This window comes from Thalassophryne amazonica, chromosome 13 (assembly GCF_902500255.1).
Source record: "Thalassophryne amazonica chromosome 13, fThaAma1.1, whole genome shotgun sequence".
In the NCBI taxonomy this organism is placed as follows: domain Eukaryota; kingdom Metazoa; phylum Chordata; class Actinopteri; order Batrachoidiformes; family Batrachoididae; genus Thalassophryne; species Thalassophryne amazonica.
This window is the reverse complement of record NC_047115.1, coordinates 41,883,378-41,899,927: the sequence shown is the minus strand read 5'-3', so window position 1 is coordinate 41,899,927 and position 16,550 is coordinate 41,883,378. Positions and strand designations below refer to the sequence as shown.

The following is a 16,550-nucleotide window of genomic DNA, read 5'->3' as shown; positions in this document are numbered from 1 at the left end:
GAAAGAAAAAAGTGTGGTCTCATTGTTTGGGTCTGTTGTTACTTTTAATATTATTATAAGCTATTAAATTGGTTTTACTAGTAGTTGTAAATGTGCCAGAGATAATATTGGAATTTATCTGTTATCGGTTATCTGTAACTTCTGATACATTTTTGGGTGGTTTATTGTTTTATCTTTATCAAAGATAACTTTTCAGTAATCTGATTATCTGTTATCGAAGTTAATTTTTTGGTTATCTGTGCCCACCAGTGTTCATAAGACAAACTTTATATTCAGAATGTATGTATATTATGGTGACACAAGTAGGATGACAAATACAAATAGGCTAACTACACATTTTCAACATCCAGCTTGCTAAGAGACTTCATTTTCAGAATGGAACTATACTGTGTTGATATAGATGTGATTTTATATGTGGATATGCTATTTATTATCAAAATTCTTTGGGTACCTAATAATTGGCAGTACATTAGGCACTTCAAGTGCTTTTTGTTCCCCCATTTAATAAAAAAAAAAACCTTTTCCCCCATCTTCAACTGTCAGGTGATTAAAGAACCTCCCCCACCTCCTCCTCCAGAACCAGTAAGTCAGTCATTTTGTAATACATATTATTGTCAGGAGTAATAGTCGTAATGTGGGTGTTGTTGTTAGTGTTTTATGATAGTGTCAGTGAAGTTGTTTGTTCCTTTACTCAAAGGAATCAGATGATGAAGATGGGATGCCTAAGAAGAGGTGGCCTACAGTTGACGCATCCTACTATGGAGGAAGAGGAGTGGGTGGAATCAAACGCATGGAGGTACACACACACACACACAAACACACACACGCAAACACAAAGTGTTTAGTGTAAAAATTTAAAATTAGCTCCATGCAGTTGTTAAACACGCTGCATCACAGTATCAATCACAAAGTGTACTGGTGCTGATTCTCTCTACCTTTAATCCTCAAGCGACTGAGCAATTTTAGTGACTAATATAGTAGGATAATTAATGCATCAAATATAGACGAACCGGTGACTAGCAAATATGGCAGTATTTTAACACAAATCTCAATGAACCCATCAGTCATCCTTTGTGACGATCATGAGCTATTTTCATCCTCACTCTGGGTAGCAAGAATCAGTCTCGATGCTTGTGCAGCTGTAAATCTTACTATTCTCGGTCTGTTGGCCATGCTTCCCTGCAAAACAGTAAAATATAATGATTAGAGTTGGCAAATTACAATACCATCTGAAGATATAATGTCGAAATCTCATGGATCCTCCCAGTGCGGGGTCATAAGTGATCCCGCACAAGTTTGGATTATAATTGCCACACAGATTGGCTGATCCTTACAACATACTATAAACAAATGCAGGACAAATAGACTGACAAATTCATGGTAAAAAAAAACTTTTTTCCAATTAAAATTAGTAAAATGGTGCACAAAAATATATGCTCGGGGTCATAAATGACCTCATTCGGTTGTTTGAAGGTTAAGAAGTTCTTGAAAGCCTAGCTCTCCTGAGAGTACCTCATCTCCTAACAACCCTAACATGCCTCTTGCATTTACCATGCACTTCTTTTTCCTATCTACCTTTCAATGTCTTTTCAAATTTCACTCTGCAGTATGGACTTACATTTAATGCACCACGACTCGTTGGTTCATATATAGAAAGACCTATTTATCAATATGCTGAAGTCTCCTGTAAAGTTTACAGGTAGTATTTATTGTTATGCTGCAGTCCCGTTTGAAAGCTTGACTTAATTTAACATACTGTAAAACTCTATGAGTTAGTTGAACTCAAACCATTTAAGGAAACCGGTTGCCTTAAACCATTTGAGTTTGCCAACTTAAATAAAATAATTTTCAAAAATTGTTAAAGTTTTAGTAACTTAACAATTTATAGTTAATTAAACTTATATAAATCTAGTTTATGTTTTTCAATAAAAAAAGTGACAAATGTCTGCCTAAAAAATTTGCATTATATTTTGGATTTGATTTTTTTGGATGCATTCTTTGGTTTACTTGTTGACTCTATGTTGTGTTGTTATGACTCCGCCAATTCGCTCCCCTCAGAACCAGTGATGCCACTGAATCACTAATCTAACCACTTTTTTAGTAACAAGTAATCTAACGCGTTAATCTTTCCAAATCAGTAATCAGATTAAAGTTACTTCTCCAAGTCACTGTGCGTTACTATTATTTTTGCATTGTGGGTCGATAGCAGCATTAAACTCGGTCCGTGGGCAGGGGGTCGGGGTTCGACTGAACTGCCCACTTTAAGCAAGCTGTGAGCTTTTCATCCTCGGTTTTCTGCAGCAGCTACGACTCGTCCTCACCTCTTAAAGCGCGGTGACAACAGCACACCTGCACTGAGCTTTACAAAGTCATTTTTCTGCTTTTTTTCTCCTTTATTTAGAATTCTGAGCTGAGCTGCTCCGCATCTGCTGCTAAAAACAACTGATCCTCCGCGACGCATCAACAACTAACACTATTTTCCACTCAGATGCACCTAAACTCTCTTTCTGAGGACCACATGATGTGAAAATGCAATAAAACTTTCTTACCTGTAAATCTGGTCATGTTTTCTGCATAAATAAATGTTATCCATTCTTTGTGCTTAAACGCCAAAGCAGGGGTGAATCCAGATGGAATGGGGGCGTGGGGCAGGGATGTGCCCCCCCTACAACAACACCCCTAGATTAAAGGTCCAGTTTTGAAGCCTTTTTACTACAACTACTAATACTACTTATAATAATAATTTCGACAAGTAAAATGTTTAGAGAGAATTTATACATTATACATTATACATTACATTTATAAACAATGTAGGTTAGAAATTGCAAGTTTTACTATTACAATGCTGTCAACAATTAAATATGAGGTCAAGAAAGTCTTTATTTTACTTTTTATAAAACAAGTATTTATTTTCATTGAAGTCAAGAAAGGGTGACTATAAAGTGAGTTTTGGCAAAACAGGTATCATTATCATGTTGAGGTGGTGTCCCGTCGAGATGAGGTGAATGTTGAGATGAGGTGCGTTGCGCTACTGCGCATGCACACATCGCTCTACCCCGGACTTGAAGACGTCACCCGTTGAGATGAGGTGTCTCGCGCAACTGCACATGGGGAGATGATGTAACTCGCTCGACGTGCAAGTGCGCATGCGCATTTTGTTTTTTTTTGTTGTTGTTTGTTTTTTCTGTCAAAGTTTTTTTTTTATTAATTGTATTCAGTGTATTTATAGCCTAGTAACTAAAACATTTTCTGTATTTTATGTTAGGAGCATAAATGTATGTATATGTATATTTTGCCTGTCGAAATAACCTAACTCCAGGTTTATAAATACTTATCGTTTTATAGTGAGTAGATTTTATACATTACTACGTTCGGATGAACAATTTATACATTTACTTGCCCATCAAAATCACCGAACTTCGTCAAGTAATTTTTTCAGTGCACACATATGCAGTTACGCGAGGAACCTCATCTCGACGACACACCTCATCTCGACGTGTCGACACCTCATGTCGACAGAACAATGGCAAAGGGTTGTTGTTGACAGCTGGGGAAAGTAACTAAAAAAGTAACTAGTAATCTAACTTGGTTACTTTTACAATTGAGTAATCAGTAAAGTAACTAAGTTACTTTTTCAAGGAGTAATCAGTAATTGGATTACTTTTTCAAAGTAACTGTGGCAACACTGCTCAGGACACAAACTCACGATCTCCGGCATGGAAGTCAGACTCTCTAACCAGAAGGCTAAAACCCAGGGCTCTGGCCTTGTGACCAGAGAATTCTTTTGAGCTGTTGGGAGTGAGGTTTACTAACTACATATGCACAATGACACCTGCTGGCCTCTGTTACATAAACTCAATTAAAATGAGTGAATGGAATGCACTGGAAATACATCACCAACACTTAAAAGCCCCAAAACTTTAAATGCACTTAAAGGAACTGAGTTGTTATGACAACAATACATTTTTGAGTTAGTTTAATTAATGGAAATGAGTGACTATAACTTTTTTCAAAGTTTGAGTTACATTAACTTAATTATTAAAATGGAGTGTTCAGTTTAACAATGTAACTGCAAGTATAGCACAGCATCGTGCTTCATTATTAAATAGAAGTTGAGTTTTGGCACGGGTTTGCAAAATTCTGGAAGAAAATTGGGTTGATGTCATTTTGACAGCTTTGTAGACATGGATCACTGTGAGGTTCCAGTGCCCATAACAAATGTGCCAAACACTCTACGCAACATTCACCGCGCTCTTAATAACGTATGTTTTAATGACGTGTTCTTCATTAGGTGCGATGGGGTGAGAAGGGCTCAACTGAAGAAGGTGCTAAGCTGGACAAACCCAAAAATGCAGTTGTAAAGATGCCAGAGCAAGAATTTGAACCTTATGAGCCCAAACCTCGCAAACCACCACGGCGCCCCCCACAGCAGAGGAGGTGGTACACACCCATCAAGGTTTGACGCTTAAAACGGTTTCACTTATTATTATTAAATCTCTGTTTCCAGCACTATTTTATCAGTATTTCTGATATGCGTTTGTTGGTGTGCACCCCAGGGGAAGCTGGATGCCCTGTTGGCTCTGTTCCGGAGAGGTTATGACCAGGTGTCTCTGATGAGACCGCAACCTGGAGACCAGGTGAGGGTGTCTGCCAAGTGCAATTAAGTGAAGATTTTGACATAACCTATAATAAGAAAATCTTATGCCACACAACAGCTAATAATACCAGCAACAGACTCCATATGTATTTTAGAGATTAATGCGTAATTGCAGGGTTTTTGCTGTTGATTCCGTCCACTTAAAGGCTTTTAAGGAGTAACTGTTTTTCTTTCATTGTCTGTGAATGTGTGCTCTTCCTTCACACTCAGCTTATACAGCGACTGACGGAACAGCTGATACCACTCTCTTTAGCAAAGCTGCCATCGTTTAAGCACAAAGAATACTTTACTCATCAAGCACCCACTTCCACTTAAGGCAACACACAAATTAAAAAAAAAAATCTCTATCAATGGATGATTTTCAAGTTGCAGTAGAGCAGCACCTACGCGCATGCATGATGACATCACAACTCTATCTGGTTAGTGAGACGCGGTTTCGTTCAACAACAAGAACTGTCAAGAAACTTTCTGGTTGGTGTTTGGAGTTGTGTGGAGGTAGGAATAGGCTTTTGGATGCTTGAATAATGATGTCAGTTGCACAAAGAAATCAAATAACAGTGAAAACATGTTCATTGCGCCCAGAATCTTGGAATTTTGGTCGTTGAACTTTCCTAGCAACAAATGTAAAGCACCAGTCACACGGTACTAACAAAGGACACCGAAGCCAAAAAGAAACAATTTTGACTAGGACAGGAAGACCTGGTAGAAATCATGATATGATGCTATTCAAACCACAAGTCAGATTAGACATCCGTAAGTTTAGCTTTTCTTGTAGGATAGTGGATACTTGGAACAGCCTTCCATCCGAGGTGGTTACAGCTTCGACGCTCAATACTTTCAAAAATCAATTGGACAAATATTGGGAGAATCTTGATAATAATTAGGTTAAATTATGAGGCCTGGTTTGGGGGAAGATGTCAGCTTCTCAAATAGTATAACCATAGTTGGTCTAGCCAATTCTTGATATATTTCAATCTTGACCGAGGTAGCGTCAGCAGCCCTGGTCAATTTCTCAAATGTTATATGTTGGAATCTTACTCTTTCTCCATAAGCCTAACGCCGCGTGTTGATTCCACTCCCCGGGTAATCACCATTTAGTTATTATATTACTGTAGGACCATGTGTGATTGATCCAGGTTGGGGTACCAGCCTAGATCCTAACTACTCCTGTATCTTACTTAGGTTACAGTAGTGGCGTACACCCAAATTCAGTTCAATTTTAGAATCAGTGACTGGTTACCTTGGCTATGGTAACGGCCAGTCTAATTAAGCAAAGTTTGTACATATTGTAAAAATTTTCTTTTTCTTTTTTTTTTTTAACTTTGCACACATAACTACTAGTTTGATTTTTTTCAACACATTTGTCTCCTGCTGTGCACATACAATGCATGTAACATTAGAGCACCTACTTAGTGATATTAAAGGATCTGCTTATACAGGTCTTTAGGACCTGCAAGCAGTTGTTTACTTAACCTACTTAAACAAGAAATCTGGACTTATGTTGACTTTCAAAGACATCGTTTAACGGCGTCCAGCTTCGATCCGTTAGCCACTCCATGGGGCGTCATAACATCCGATCGGTCAGCCACTCCGTGAGGCGTTATAACATCCGATCAGTTAGCCGCTCTGTGAGGCGTCATAACAACCGATCGGTCAGCCACTCTGTGAGGCATCATAACATCCAATCAGTTAGCCGCTCCATCATAACATCCAATTGGTCAGCCGCTCCATGAGACGTTATAATCAGAATCAGAATTTCTTTATTGTCCCGTAAAGGGAAATTAGTGTTGCAGCAGGAGCACACAAAAGACAACATCCGATCGGTTAGCCGTTCTGTGAGGTATCATAACATCTGATCAGTTAGCCGCTCCGTGAAGCGTCATAACACCCAATCCGTTAGCCGCTCCATGAGGCATCATAACATCTGATCCATTAGCCGCTCCGTCATAACATCCGAATGGTTAGCCGCTCCGTGAGGCGTCATAACATCCGATCGATCAGGCGCTCCGTGAGGCGTCATAACAACCAATCGGTCAGCCGCTCTGTGAGGCGTCGTAATATCCGATCGATCAGGCGCTCTGTGAGGCATCATAACATCCGATCAGTTATCCGCTCCATCATAACATCCGATCGATCAGGCACTCCGTGAGGCGTCATAACATTCAATCCATTAGCCACTCCGTGAGGCATCATAACATCCGATCCATTAGCCGCTCCATCATAACATCCGAATGGTTAGCCGCTCTGTGAGACGTCATAACATCTGATCGATCAGGCGCTCTGTGAGGCGTCATAACAACCAATCGGTCAGCCGCTCTGTGAGGCGTCGTAACATCCGATCGATCAGGCGCTCCGTGAGGCATCATAACAACCAATCGGTCAGCCACTCTGTGAGGCGTCGTAACATCCGATCGGTCAGCCGCTCCGTGAGGCGTCATAACTTCCAATCAGTCAGCCGCTCTGTGAAGCGTCATAACAACCGATCAGTCAGCCGCTCTGTGAAGCGTCATAACAACCGATCGTTCAGCCGCTCTGTGAGGCATCATAACATCCAATCAGTCAGCCTCTCTGTGAAGCGTCATAACAACCGATCGTTCAGCCGCTCTGTGAGGCATCATAACATCCAATCAGTCAGCCGCTCTGTGAGGCGTCATAACATCCAATCAGTCAGCCGTTCTGTGAGGCGTCATAACATCCAATCAGTCAGCCGCTCTGTGAGGCGTCATAACATCCAATCAGTCAGCCGCTCTGTGAGGCGTCATAACATCCAATCAGTCAGCCGTTCTGTGAGGCGTCATAACATCCAATCAGTCAGCCGCTCTGTGAGGCGTCATAACATCCAATCAGTCAGCCGTTCTGTGAGGCGTCATAACAAGCTGTTGTTTCTAATGACGCCAAACGTGTGAGCGAGAGGCTTCCTAACTGGAAGTCTTGGCATCAAGATGGTGGCGCAACTTGAAAATTGTCCATTGTCAAAATGCTTGCAAACACAAGAGAACAAAAATAAATATAATCAACAGCACATGAGTACTTCATAGTGTTTTTATTATGTGCAGCACGTCTGTATTTTTGCGAGTGTTGTATGAATTTGCAGCAGACTCGGGGATTGAAGTGGATCAGAACAATACCAACTGCCCCTGCTGCAGAAACCATTCCTTTCATTTCCTTTCCCAATCTTTAACAAGAAAAGAGTTGGACAACGTGCTTTCCATATGAAGCAGATGAGTAACTGATCTGAAAAAGCTGTTTGCAAATGTGCCATTGTGCATTTCATACCAATGAAAACCTCAAATTTAACAAAGCCACTAAAAAAACAGATCCACATCTGTTTGAAAATGAGTGCGTTTCAGTTTGAGTCAACAATGTGTTGTTCTGTTAGCCGGGTAGGATAATGTAACATAACCATAACGTATTGTACTATCCTGACTTTTGTGTCCTGAATCAAACTCGAATTTTTGCACTTAAAATAAATACAGCCACTCTGTAGTTACACATCTAACTTGAACAAATTTTGCAACCTGGTGTCAAGCCTGACTGTATCATGAACCAGTGCTGTCAGACATCTAGTGATGTCAGGAACAGTGAGCTGCTATACAGCGTAATCACTGGTAATAAAAATGTAAACTGGCCAAAGGAAAAGTCACAGAGCCATGTTAGATATGACAAGATGGCTTGTTTAAGTGTCGCTTGGTGTCGAAGCCATGAGTCCCAAGCTTTGCTAAAAGCTTCATTATTTGAAGTGTTAAGCTAATGTTGCATTCACGACGGCTCAGCAAACCCAGATTTGAAACTTATAATTTCTGCAAACTGTGCGCTCACTTGGTGAACTCAGAAAACAATATGGATGCACGCAATGACACACACTCAACAAAAATATGAATGCAACACTTTTGTTTTTGTTCCCATTTTTTATGAGCTGAAGTCAAACATCTAAAACATTTTGTATATACACAAAAGACCTATTTCTCTGAAATATTGATCAGGAATCTGTCTAAATCTGTGTTCACTTCTCCTTTGCCGAGATAATCCATCCCACCTCGCAGGTGTGCCTTAGGCTGGCCACGATAAAAGGTCACTCTGAAATGTGTGAATTGTTATATTACTTTTTCAACAGTCATGATAGAGGGATGTCATGATTGCAGTTCATATGATGTCAAGTTGGATAAATTGCAGTACTAAATATCTGTGGAGTTTCCAAGCAAATAATTGTAATTTCTGGCTTTACGAAATGTCATGAACACGGTAACGTCTTTTCCATTGGTCAGCACAGCAACACCTTGTCACCCTGACAGCTAAAGGTTAACTAATTTGTGGAACAATGCTGTAATATTATGATTAAAACTCTTTTTTTAATCTTCTCCAGTAATTAATATTATAAGCATTATTAACAAGATATACAGAACAACTCCAAATCAACTAGCACTTAGTTTAATTAACTGCTGTAGATGTATCTATTGTAGGTCACCTGATCACACAGTCTGTCCACAAGGAAAACAAGTCCATTGGTGCTCGCAGTACAAATCAATGTGGGAGTTATTTTGCGACATGTTCTTTTTTTGCCATGCTGAACCACTTCACTGAATTTTAAGGTTCCCCCACCTGCCAATTCCTACTTTAACCCATCAAAGACCAAGGAACAGGTTTTATTTGATTTCTTCTTCCAGGTGAGTACACATATTGCATTGGATAGCAGAAGGTTTCCTTCCAGTTCCTGGTCCTGGTTGACAACACAATTTGAGTTGCACAGAAAGATGTTTTGCTTCTGGTTGCATATGAATTGGATTCAAGTGAACATGTGTATAAGTGTTGCTTAAGAGTGGCTCCAGCTTCGCTCGTAATAAAGAAGACAAGCACGTTGCTCGCGGGGATCCACGGGGTCTAGATTGGGTAGTGCTTATAAAATAGGTAACTGACAGTTTTCAAGAATGATAATAAATTATGCAAAGTTTCTATAATGATTTAGAATGGCATTTGAGTCCAGAATGTAATTATCAACATCCATTGTTTACTGTTGTTAGCTAATACCCATAGTTTCTCCAAAAATATTAGTCTTATCAACGTTCCGTTTTGGTGGTGTTCATCATTGAACCAAAATACAACAAATGTCAGCTCTCCCCAGTTTGTCCGTGATCGAAGTTATACACATGCATGTACGCATACATGTACACAGAGGCCACTTGACTTTTAATATATACGTAGATATACGTAAAATGTTTTCCTGCCAATGTTTAGTTACTATGTATACTAAAGAAAAATCTCAAATGTTGTCAGGGAGCATAACTGTTACCCTACAGTTTTACTAAATCTCTCTCTCTGTGTGTGTGTGTGTGTGTGTGTGTGTGTGTGTGTGTGTGTGTGTGTGTGTGTGTGTGTGTGTGTGTGTGTGTGTGTGTGTGTGTGTGTGTGTGTGTGTGTGTGTGTGTGTGTGTGTGTGTGTCACAGCATAGTACGTATTTTATTTGCTAGATTTCTGCTCAAAAATGTAGTAATGGCTACTTTGTCATACTTTCGGCTGCACATCATAAACATTCCAAAATGATGACATTACTGTGTGTTCATCCTGTTATCTCATTTGTGCCCATAACCCCACAGAGACAAGTGTTCATCCTCATATTGGTTGTCATGGTGAGACAGCTGCTGTGTCGTCAATGGTCTCATTGTCACTTTTCATAGTCGAGGCTGTGCTGCTGTGAGATTTATTGATTTGTTCTTTGGATGGCATGATTCAACTTTACTGTGAAACAGTGCGTATCAACTGTATCTAGAGTCTATAAAGGGCTCGTCAGCATCGCGTATCCCTTATTACCAGGTAGGATTTTATTCATTTTTAATTTTTTTTCCTCCCCTGAGCAGGACAATCAATCTCTGTCAGGACAGAACTTTGTAGAGTCTTTGTCAGCCACTTTCTCTGGGACGTTACGGCTCGACAATGACCCCCACAATTTCCTTCACACGCCATTAGCTGTGGAAAATACAGCTCTCCCTGTTACATGGGGGGGGGGGGGGGGGGGGGGGGGAATGAGTGTTTAAAAAAAATGGACTTTTTGTTGGAAGGCTGTGCAGAAATCATGCTCATGGCTATATCAGAGATGAAACAGAAAAATGATTTTCACAGATCCACTTAAAAGTAGGGGTGCGCCCATCTGATATTTTGGATCGGTATCGGTTCGATATTGGTCAGAATGACTGGCTCTGATATCGGAAATTAAAACAAACAAATAAATAAATAATCCAATCTGATCTGAGTCTTGTATTGCACATGTGAACCAAATTGTGACATGAGATCCTTTTTGAGTGTGTGTCTCTGATGCTGATGGCACTGATGGTCCCGTGGTCTAGCACAGAGCAGAGGGCGACACCGGCACAGTGTCCTCTCACACAGGCTTCTTATCCTGACAGCTCCTCAGTAATCTGTCTCTGTATGAAGTGTTGACTTATTTTGCGATATAAGCCTGTAACTAGTGTTCATTTACCTTTTAAGATTGTTTAGCTGATAAAACATCTGAACCTAGTAAAAAAATGTCATGATCAGTCTGATCAATTCAAAATTGTCTTTATATCTGTGCCATAATAATGGCTAAGCATTGAATTGTAACTGTCCAAATAAAGTGTCCCAACGTGAATGCAGGTTTCTTTGCAGCCATTCCTTCCAGGGGTGGGACTAGGACATTTTTGATTGGAGGGCGGAACTTTTAAATAACGTATAAAGTGGGGGATTAGATGGAGCATGATATCACCAGACAGACTGGGGCTGCATCTGAGGTTTTGTGTACGCTGCATTGGGCCGTCATGGTAAAGAAAGAGCTGAACCAGAAGGTGAGAATCTGGTCTTATCCTCAACTGTGGTAATGAGGTTTGGATAATGACTAAAAAAAACACGGTCAGGGATAAAAGTAGTGGAAATGAGGTGCCTCCATCAGGTATCTGGGCTACACTCAGGGACAGGATGAGAAACTTGGCTATCTTGTAGGGACGCTGAGGAGAACCGCTGCTTCTTTGCATCAAAGGAGCCATTTGAGGTGGTTTGGTATCTGTTTAGGATTTCCCATGGTCGTCTCCCTGTGGAGGTCTTTCAGGCATTTAGGACTGGGAGGAGGCCCTGGGAAGACCCAGGACAGGCTAGAGGAATTATATTTCCCATCTGGTTTGGAAACACCTTGGTGTGTCCCAGGAAGTGTTAAAATACTTTGTTGAAGTTGGGAAGTGTGGGATGAGCTGCTTAATCTGTTTCCAAGCAGCTCAAACATGAATGAATGGTTTAATGTTTGAAGCACTCTGATATAATGGTTCATTTTCTGAATTGCTTCACATTTTTAGCATTGCCAAACAGTGAATCATTTTCTGAAGCAATTGCTTCACATCATGTTTTAAGTGTTTTGAAACACTGAATCATTTTATTACACTTTTTTTTGTTTTGTTTTATTATAGCACTTTGAAACAATAAGTCCTTTTCTAATTTGCTTCAAGTAATGTTTTAAGCATTTTGGAGCAATGAGTCTTTTTCTGAATTGTCTCACATAAGTATTTTTCCTGGACCTGCTACTCAGTTATGCAGAGTAAAATAAACTCTGCAGTGAGTACATATGTTCCCACTCCAGATAGTGTTAAATCAACTCTATCGTAATGTTAAATTAAGTAGATCAACTCTAACAGCTCTCATTTATACTACAACAAGAATTCATTAAATTAAAGTGTTAAAGGTCTCAACACTTATTTTACTTTTGAGTGCTTTGTGCACATAGACAACTTTCCTACTTTTTTCTACCTGGGAACTCTCTCCACAAGGTCTCAACAAAGGACCAGACATTATAACTTTTTGTAAATCAGGTGCTTTTGCAGTAAAATGTTAAGGGCTATTTATAAAACGAATGAAACAGTGAATCACTTTCTGAAGCAATTGTTTGATTTAGCATTTGAAGCTCTTTGAAACAATGAGTTTCTGAATTGCTTTACATGAGCATTTTGAACCAGTGAATTATTTCTGAAGCATCACGTGTTAAGCATTTTGAACCAGTGAATTATTTCTGAAGCATCACGTGTTAAGCATTTTGAACCAGTGAATTATTTCTGAAGCATCACGTGTTAAGCATTTTGAACCAGTGAATTATTTCTGAAGCATCACGTGTTAAGCATTTTGAACCAGTGAATTATTTCTGAAGCATCACGTGTTAAGCATTTTGAACCAGTGAATTATTTTCTAAGCAATTGTTTGAAGCACTTTGAGTCTTATTCTGAAGTAACTACTCCAGTTCAGCATTTCAGAATCTTTGTCTGAAGCTGAGATCTTGAAACAGTACATCATTTTTAAAGCTTTGGTTTGTTTGCTTCAAAGTTTCAAAAAGAGTGGTAATGTTTGAACCCTAACACACCTGAGAATTTGATTTTTTTTTTCGTTTAGCTGTGAAAAATGTGCACATAACACCTCCTTGTACACAAACAAAACTGCTTCGTCTATCTGTGTGTGTGTGTGTGTGTGTGTGTGTGTGTGTGTGTGTGTGTGTGTGTGTGTGTGTGTGTGTGTGTGTGTGTGTGTGTGTGTGTGTGTGTGTGTGTGTGTGTGTGTGTGTGTGTGTGTGTGTGTGTGTGTGTGTGTCCGTCCTCGAGCTCAGAAAGTGAATCAAGGCCTTGACAGAGGAGGTCAGAGGGATGCTGGAGGGTTAGCTTTGTTTTTCAGACCAAACACACTTGAGAGTTTGAAGCACTTGCTCGGAGGGAAAGCCAGAGTTAAGCTTTGACAGCCAAAGGGTCACGCAACACCGACACCAAGCTTCACAAACGACTGACCTTATAACACGCCTGCTTCCATAACTCACTCATCATCTTTGTAAAAGAGGATAAAATCTCCTGTTTTTCTTCATTTGTCTAACTGTTTGTGTTATTTATGTCGTTTCACTTGGCCCATATGTTCCGCTCACACACAGACACACACGTATTCATGAGCTTGTGTTCTCATTGTGTCCATATGTTCGCTCTGGTGTTGTGCTTCTGCTCACAAACTGGATTTGTCACAGCGACCTGTGACCCCCCTCCAAAAGAACGGGCTGCCCCAAACAATTACACAGCCCTCATGCAAGCACTCACACATACACACAATGGGCCTCTCAGGCACAAAGCCGGGGTCCTCTGAGTGGCCCCTGTGTGACTTTAGGGCCTCTGTGTTTAATAAGGTGTTATAATCAGACCACCAAGGGTCTGTGACACAGAGATGGACTGCGCCTCCTCCACAGACGGTTAGTTTCTGCGTCTGCGCTGCGATGAGATGAAAACCATCAATGAGGACAATAAGAGCAGCGTTCTATTCTCGCCGACTTATAAATTATGTTTGACGCCAAAGGGCCTCTGTTAACTATTGTGTTGAAATCTGCCCTTTACGTTCTGACAAGGACAGACTGTGTTCTGCATCAAGAGGCCGGGTCACAGCAGAAGCTGCTGCGAGAGAGAAGCGATAATGTGTTGCAGTTATTGTAGTGCAGGTGTGCGGACGGCAGACAGACGCGGCTCTGTGCACCCTCCAGGGCCACAAACACACACGCCTCTGTCAGCAGAACTGGGCAGACCCACACAGAGCTGAGGCACCCTTTGATTTTGGAGAGAATCTGCATTCTGTGTGTAGTTGTACGCGGTCTGATTCTGTTCCACTGCTGCATGTCTTGCAGGGTCGCTGTATACGGTTCCATCGGGTCAAAGAGGAGGATTCCACCCCAAACCGGTCTCACCCTCCTACGCATCACTCTATGTCACCGCTCCCGCTTTCTGATCAGCAACCTCTGGTTTCTTCTATCCCACGCTCGAAGCCGCCGTCTAGGGGGCCCCGCGCCATGCCACCTTCCCGGGCCCCCCCTCCAGTGGTCCGATCCCCTCCAGGACCGCCTCCAGGTCGTGCTCCCCCAGGGCCTCCAGGGCTGCCGCCTTCACGACCCCTTCCTAGGCTCTGATCACTCAAAAAAAAAAAAAAAAAGTAACCAATGCATCAAGTCGTCGCCATTAAATCCTGTCCTCCTTTCACCTCAAAGACTAAGACGACGGGTCGGATTTGAAGCTCCGCGCTTTGTTGCTGGACAGCAAAAATATATTTATCTTTACAAAATTCAGCTACTGAGTTTATTCAAATATATTCAACAAAATGCCAACGTTATATTAAAAACAAATTATTTAACAAGAAGCCTAAGGAATGTCTTGATAAATATTGGTGGAAAATCAAAGAAGGGGTTTTGTATTTGCAGTAGAGGTGCAACTAACAATTATTTTTGCAATCGATTAATCTATTATTTTTTTCCATATTAATCAAATAATTTTTGATTATTTTCAGATTAGTTGAATGTGCCTTGTTTAATTTGCCACTGAATTATAATCAACCAACTTTCAACATTGTATTAAAATTGTTTGTCAAAAAAGCATTAACAAATTTTTAAAATGCAGCATACAGAGGACATGAAGTGCCAATAATTTGAAAAGGCAGGATGGGACAAAATACGGAAGAAAATCTTGCACACAGCTTCTTCCTGAGAAAGAAAAATGCTGTATCCATCATTTTCATTATCAATTAATCTATTTTCTAGATTAATCAATTACATGGTTGGCACATAAAATGATGAAAAATGTCAGTGTTTTGCAAAGTCCAACTTGACGTCCTCAAATGTCTTGTTTTGTTCACAACCCAAAGACAGTTTACTCTCAGATTGGGGAAAACAGAAAATATTCACATTTAAGACGTTGACATCAGAGAATGTGGACATTCAGTAAAAAGACAATGATTAATTGATTACCAAAATAGTTGACAATTAATTAAATAGATTCATATTGATTAATCAGTTGTTGCATCTCTAACTTACAGCTCAGAAAGGTTTCAATGACGGTAAGCGTTGGTATGATCAGGGTTGAATTTTGCAGAGCAGAGCAATGTAAAGTGAAGAATGTGGCACGTATTCAAGTAGGTGGAGTCAACTGGACTTTAGTTCCTTGAAGAAAAGCTTGTGGTATGTGTGGGGAAAGATGATTCAGTGTAGATATTGATAGACTTCTTTAAATATCACAGCAGTTTGTTTTTTGCATTTTCATTGAGACACAGTTCACAGGTAAAGTGAGATGATTGCAGCTGCAGGACAGTTTCACCAAATTTTATTTATTTTTCACAGGCCCTGTCTGCATCTGTTTTCCATTATGGATATGACATAAAACCTGTGCTTAATCCATATAATTTGCTCTGTCTCAACCATAAGCAAAAACAAGAGCAGCAAAATGTTATGGATTTCTGCACGTTGTTACAAATCTTAAAGACTATATAGAGAAAGCCATTATACTTTTTTTTTTTTTTAACACTTTCCCATGAGTAGCATCGTACATTTATTTGTCAGGGTTCTTCTGTAATTTGCATTGACTGAAATGATCATTCGCATTATTTCTGTTAGTATTTTCAATAAACCAAGTCTTTTTTAATGCATGTATCTGATGGTAATTTACAGAGCATCTAGAAAGTATTCACAGCACTTCACTTTTTCCACATTTTATGTTACAGCCTTATTTCAAAATGAAAAATTCATGTGCTTACCTCAAGATTCTATGCACAATACCCCATAACGACAATGTGAAAAGGTTTTTTTGTTTGTTTTTTTTTAGATTTTTGCACTGTATTTTGTTTTAAAAATATGACAGCAAAGAAAGGGTTCAGCTGTAAAACATATTGAGACCAAATGGCATGTTTACTGCCTTTCATAGGCTTTAATATTTGGCGATGCATCATCAGCCAGAGTACTTTAATTAAAGACATAGCCTGTAAAATAAGCCTTAAATTCTGATTTTGTAATTGCTTTTAGCTGTACTCAGTCATATTTCTGGACCAAATAATGGCTTCAGTAACTCTGTTGGTTATTTGCTTGTCATTAAACAAACTGTG

The 16,550-nt window shown here is 39.9% G+C and overlaps 1 protein-coding gene across 2 annotated transcripts in view; it reads left to right on the top strand.

Moving 5' to 3' along the window:
- Positions 1-16,095, top strand: part of antxr1d (ANTXR cell adhesion molecule 1d) — a 67,069-nt gene extending 50,974 nt beyond the window's left edge. For both annotated transcript variants that reach the window (XM_034184174.1, XM_034184173.1), the window contains 5 exons: positions 544-582; positions 698-796; positions 4,292-4,456; positions 4,557-4,637; positions 14,314-16,095. In XM_034184174.1, the coding sequence (XP_034040065.1) occupies positions 544-582; positions 698-796; positions 4,292-4,456; positions 4,557-4,637; positions 14,314-14,592 (663 nt within the window). In that variant the 3' untranslated portion in view covers positions 14,593-16,095. The remainder of the gene's footprint in view (positions 1-543; positions 583-697; positions 797-4,291; positions 4,457-4,556; positions 4,638-14,313) is intronic.
- The last annotated feature ends 455 nt before the right edge of the window (positions 16,096-16,550 follow it).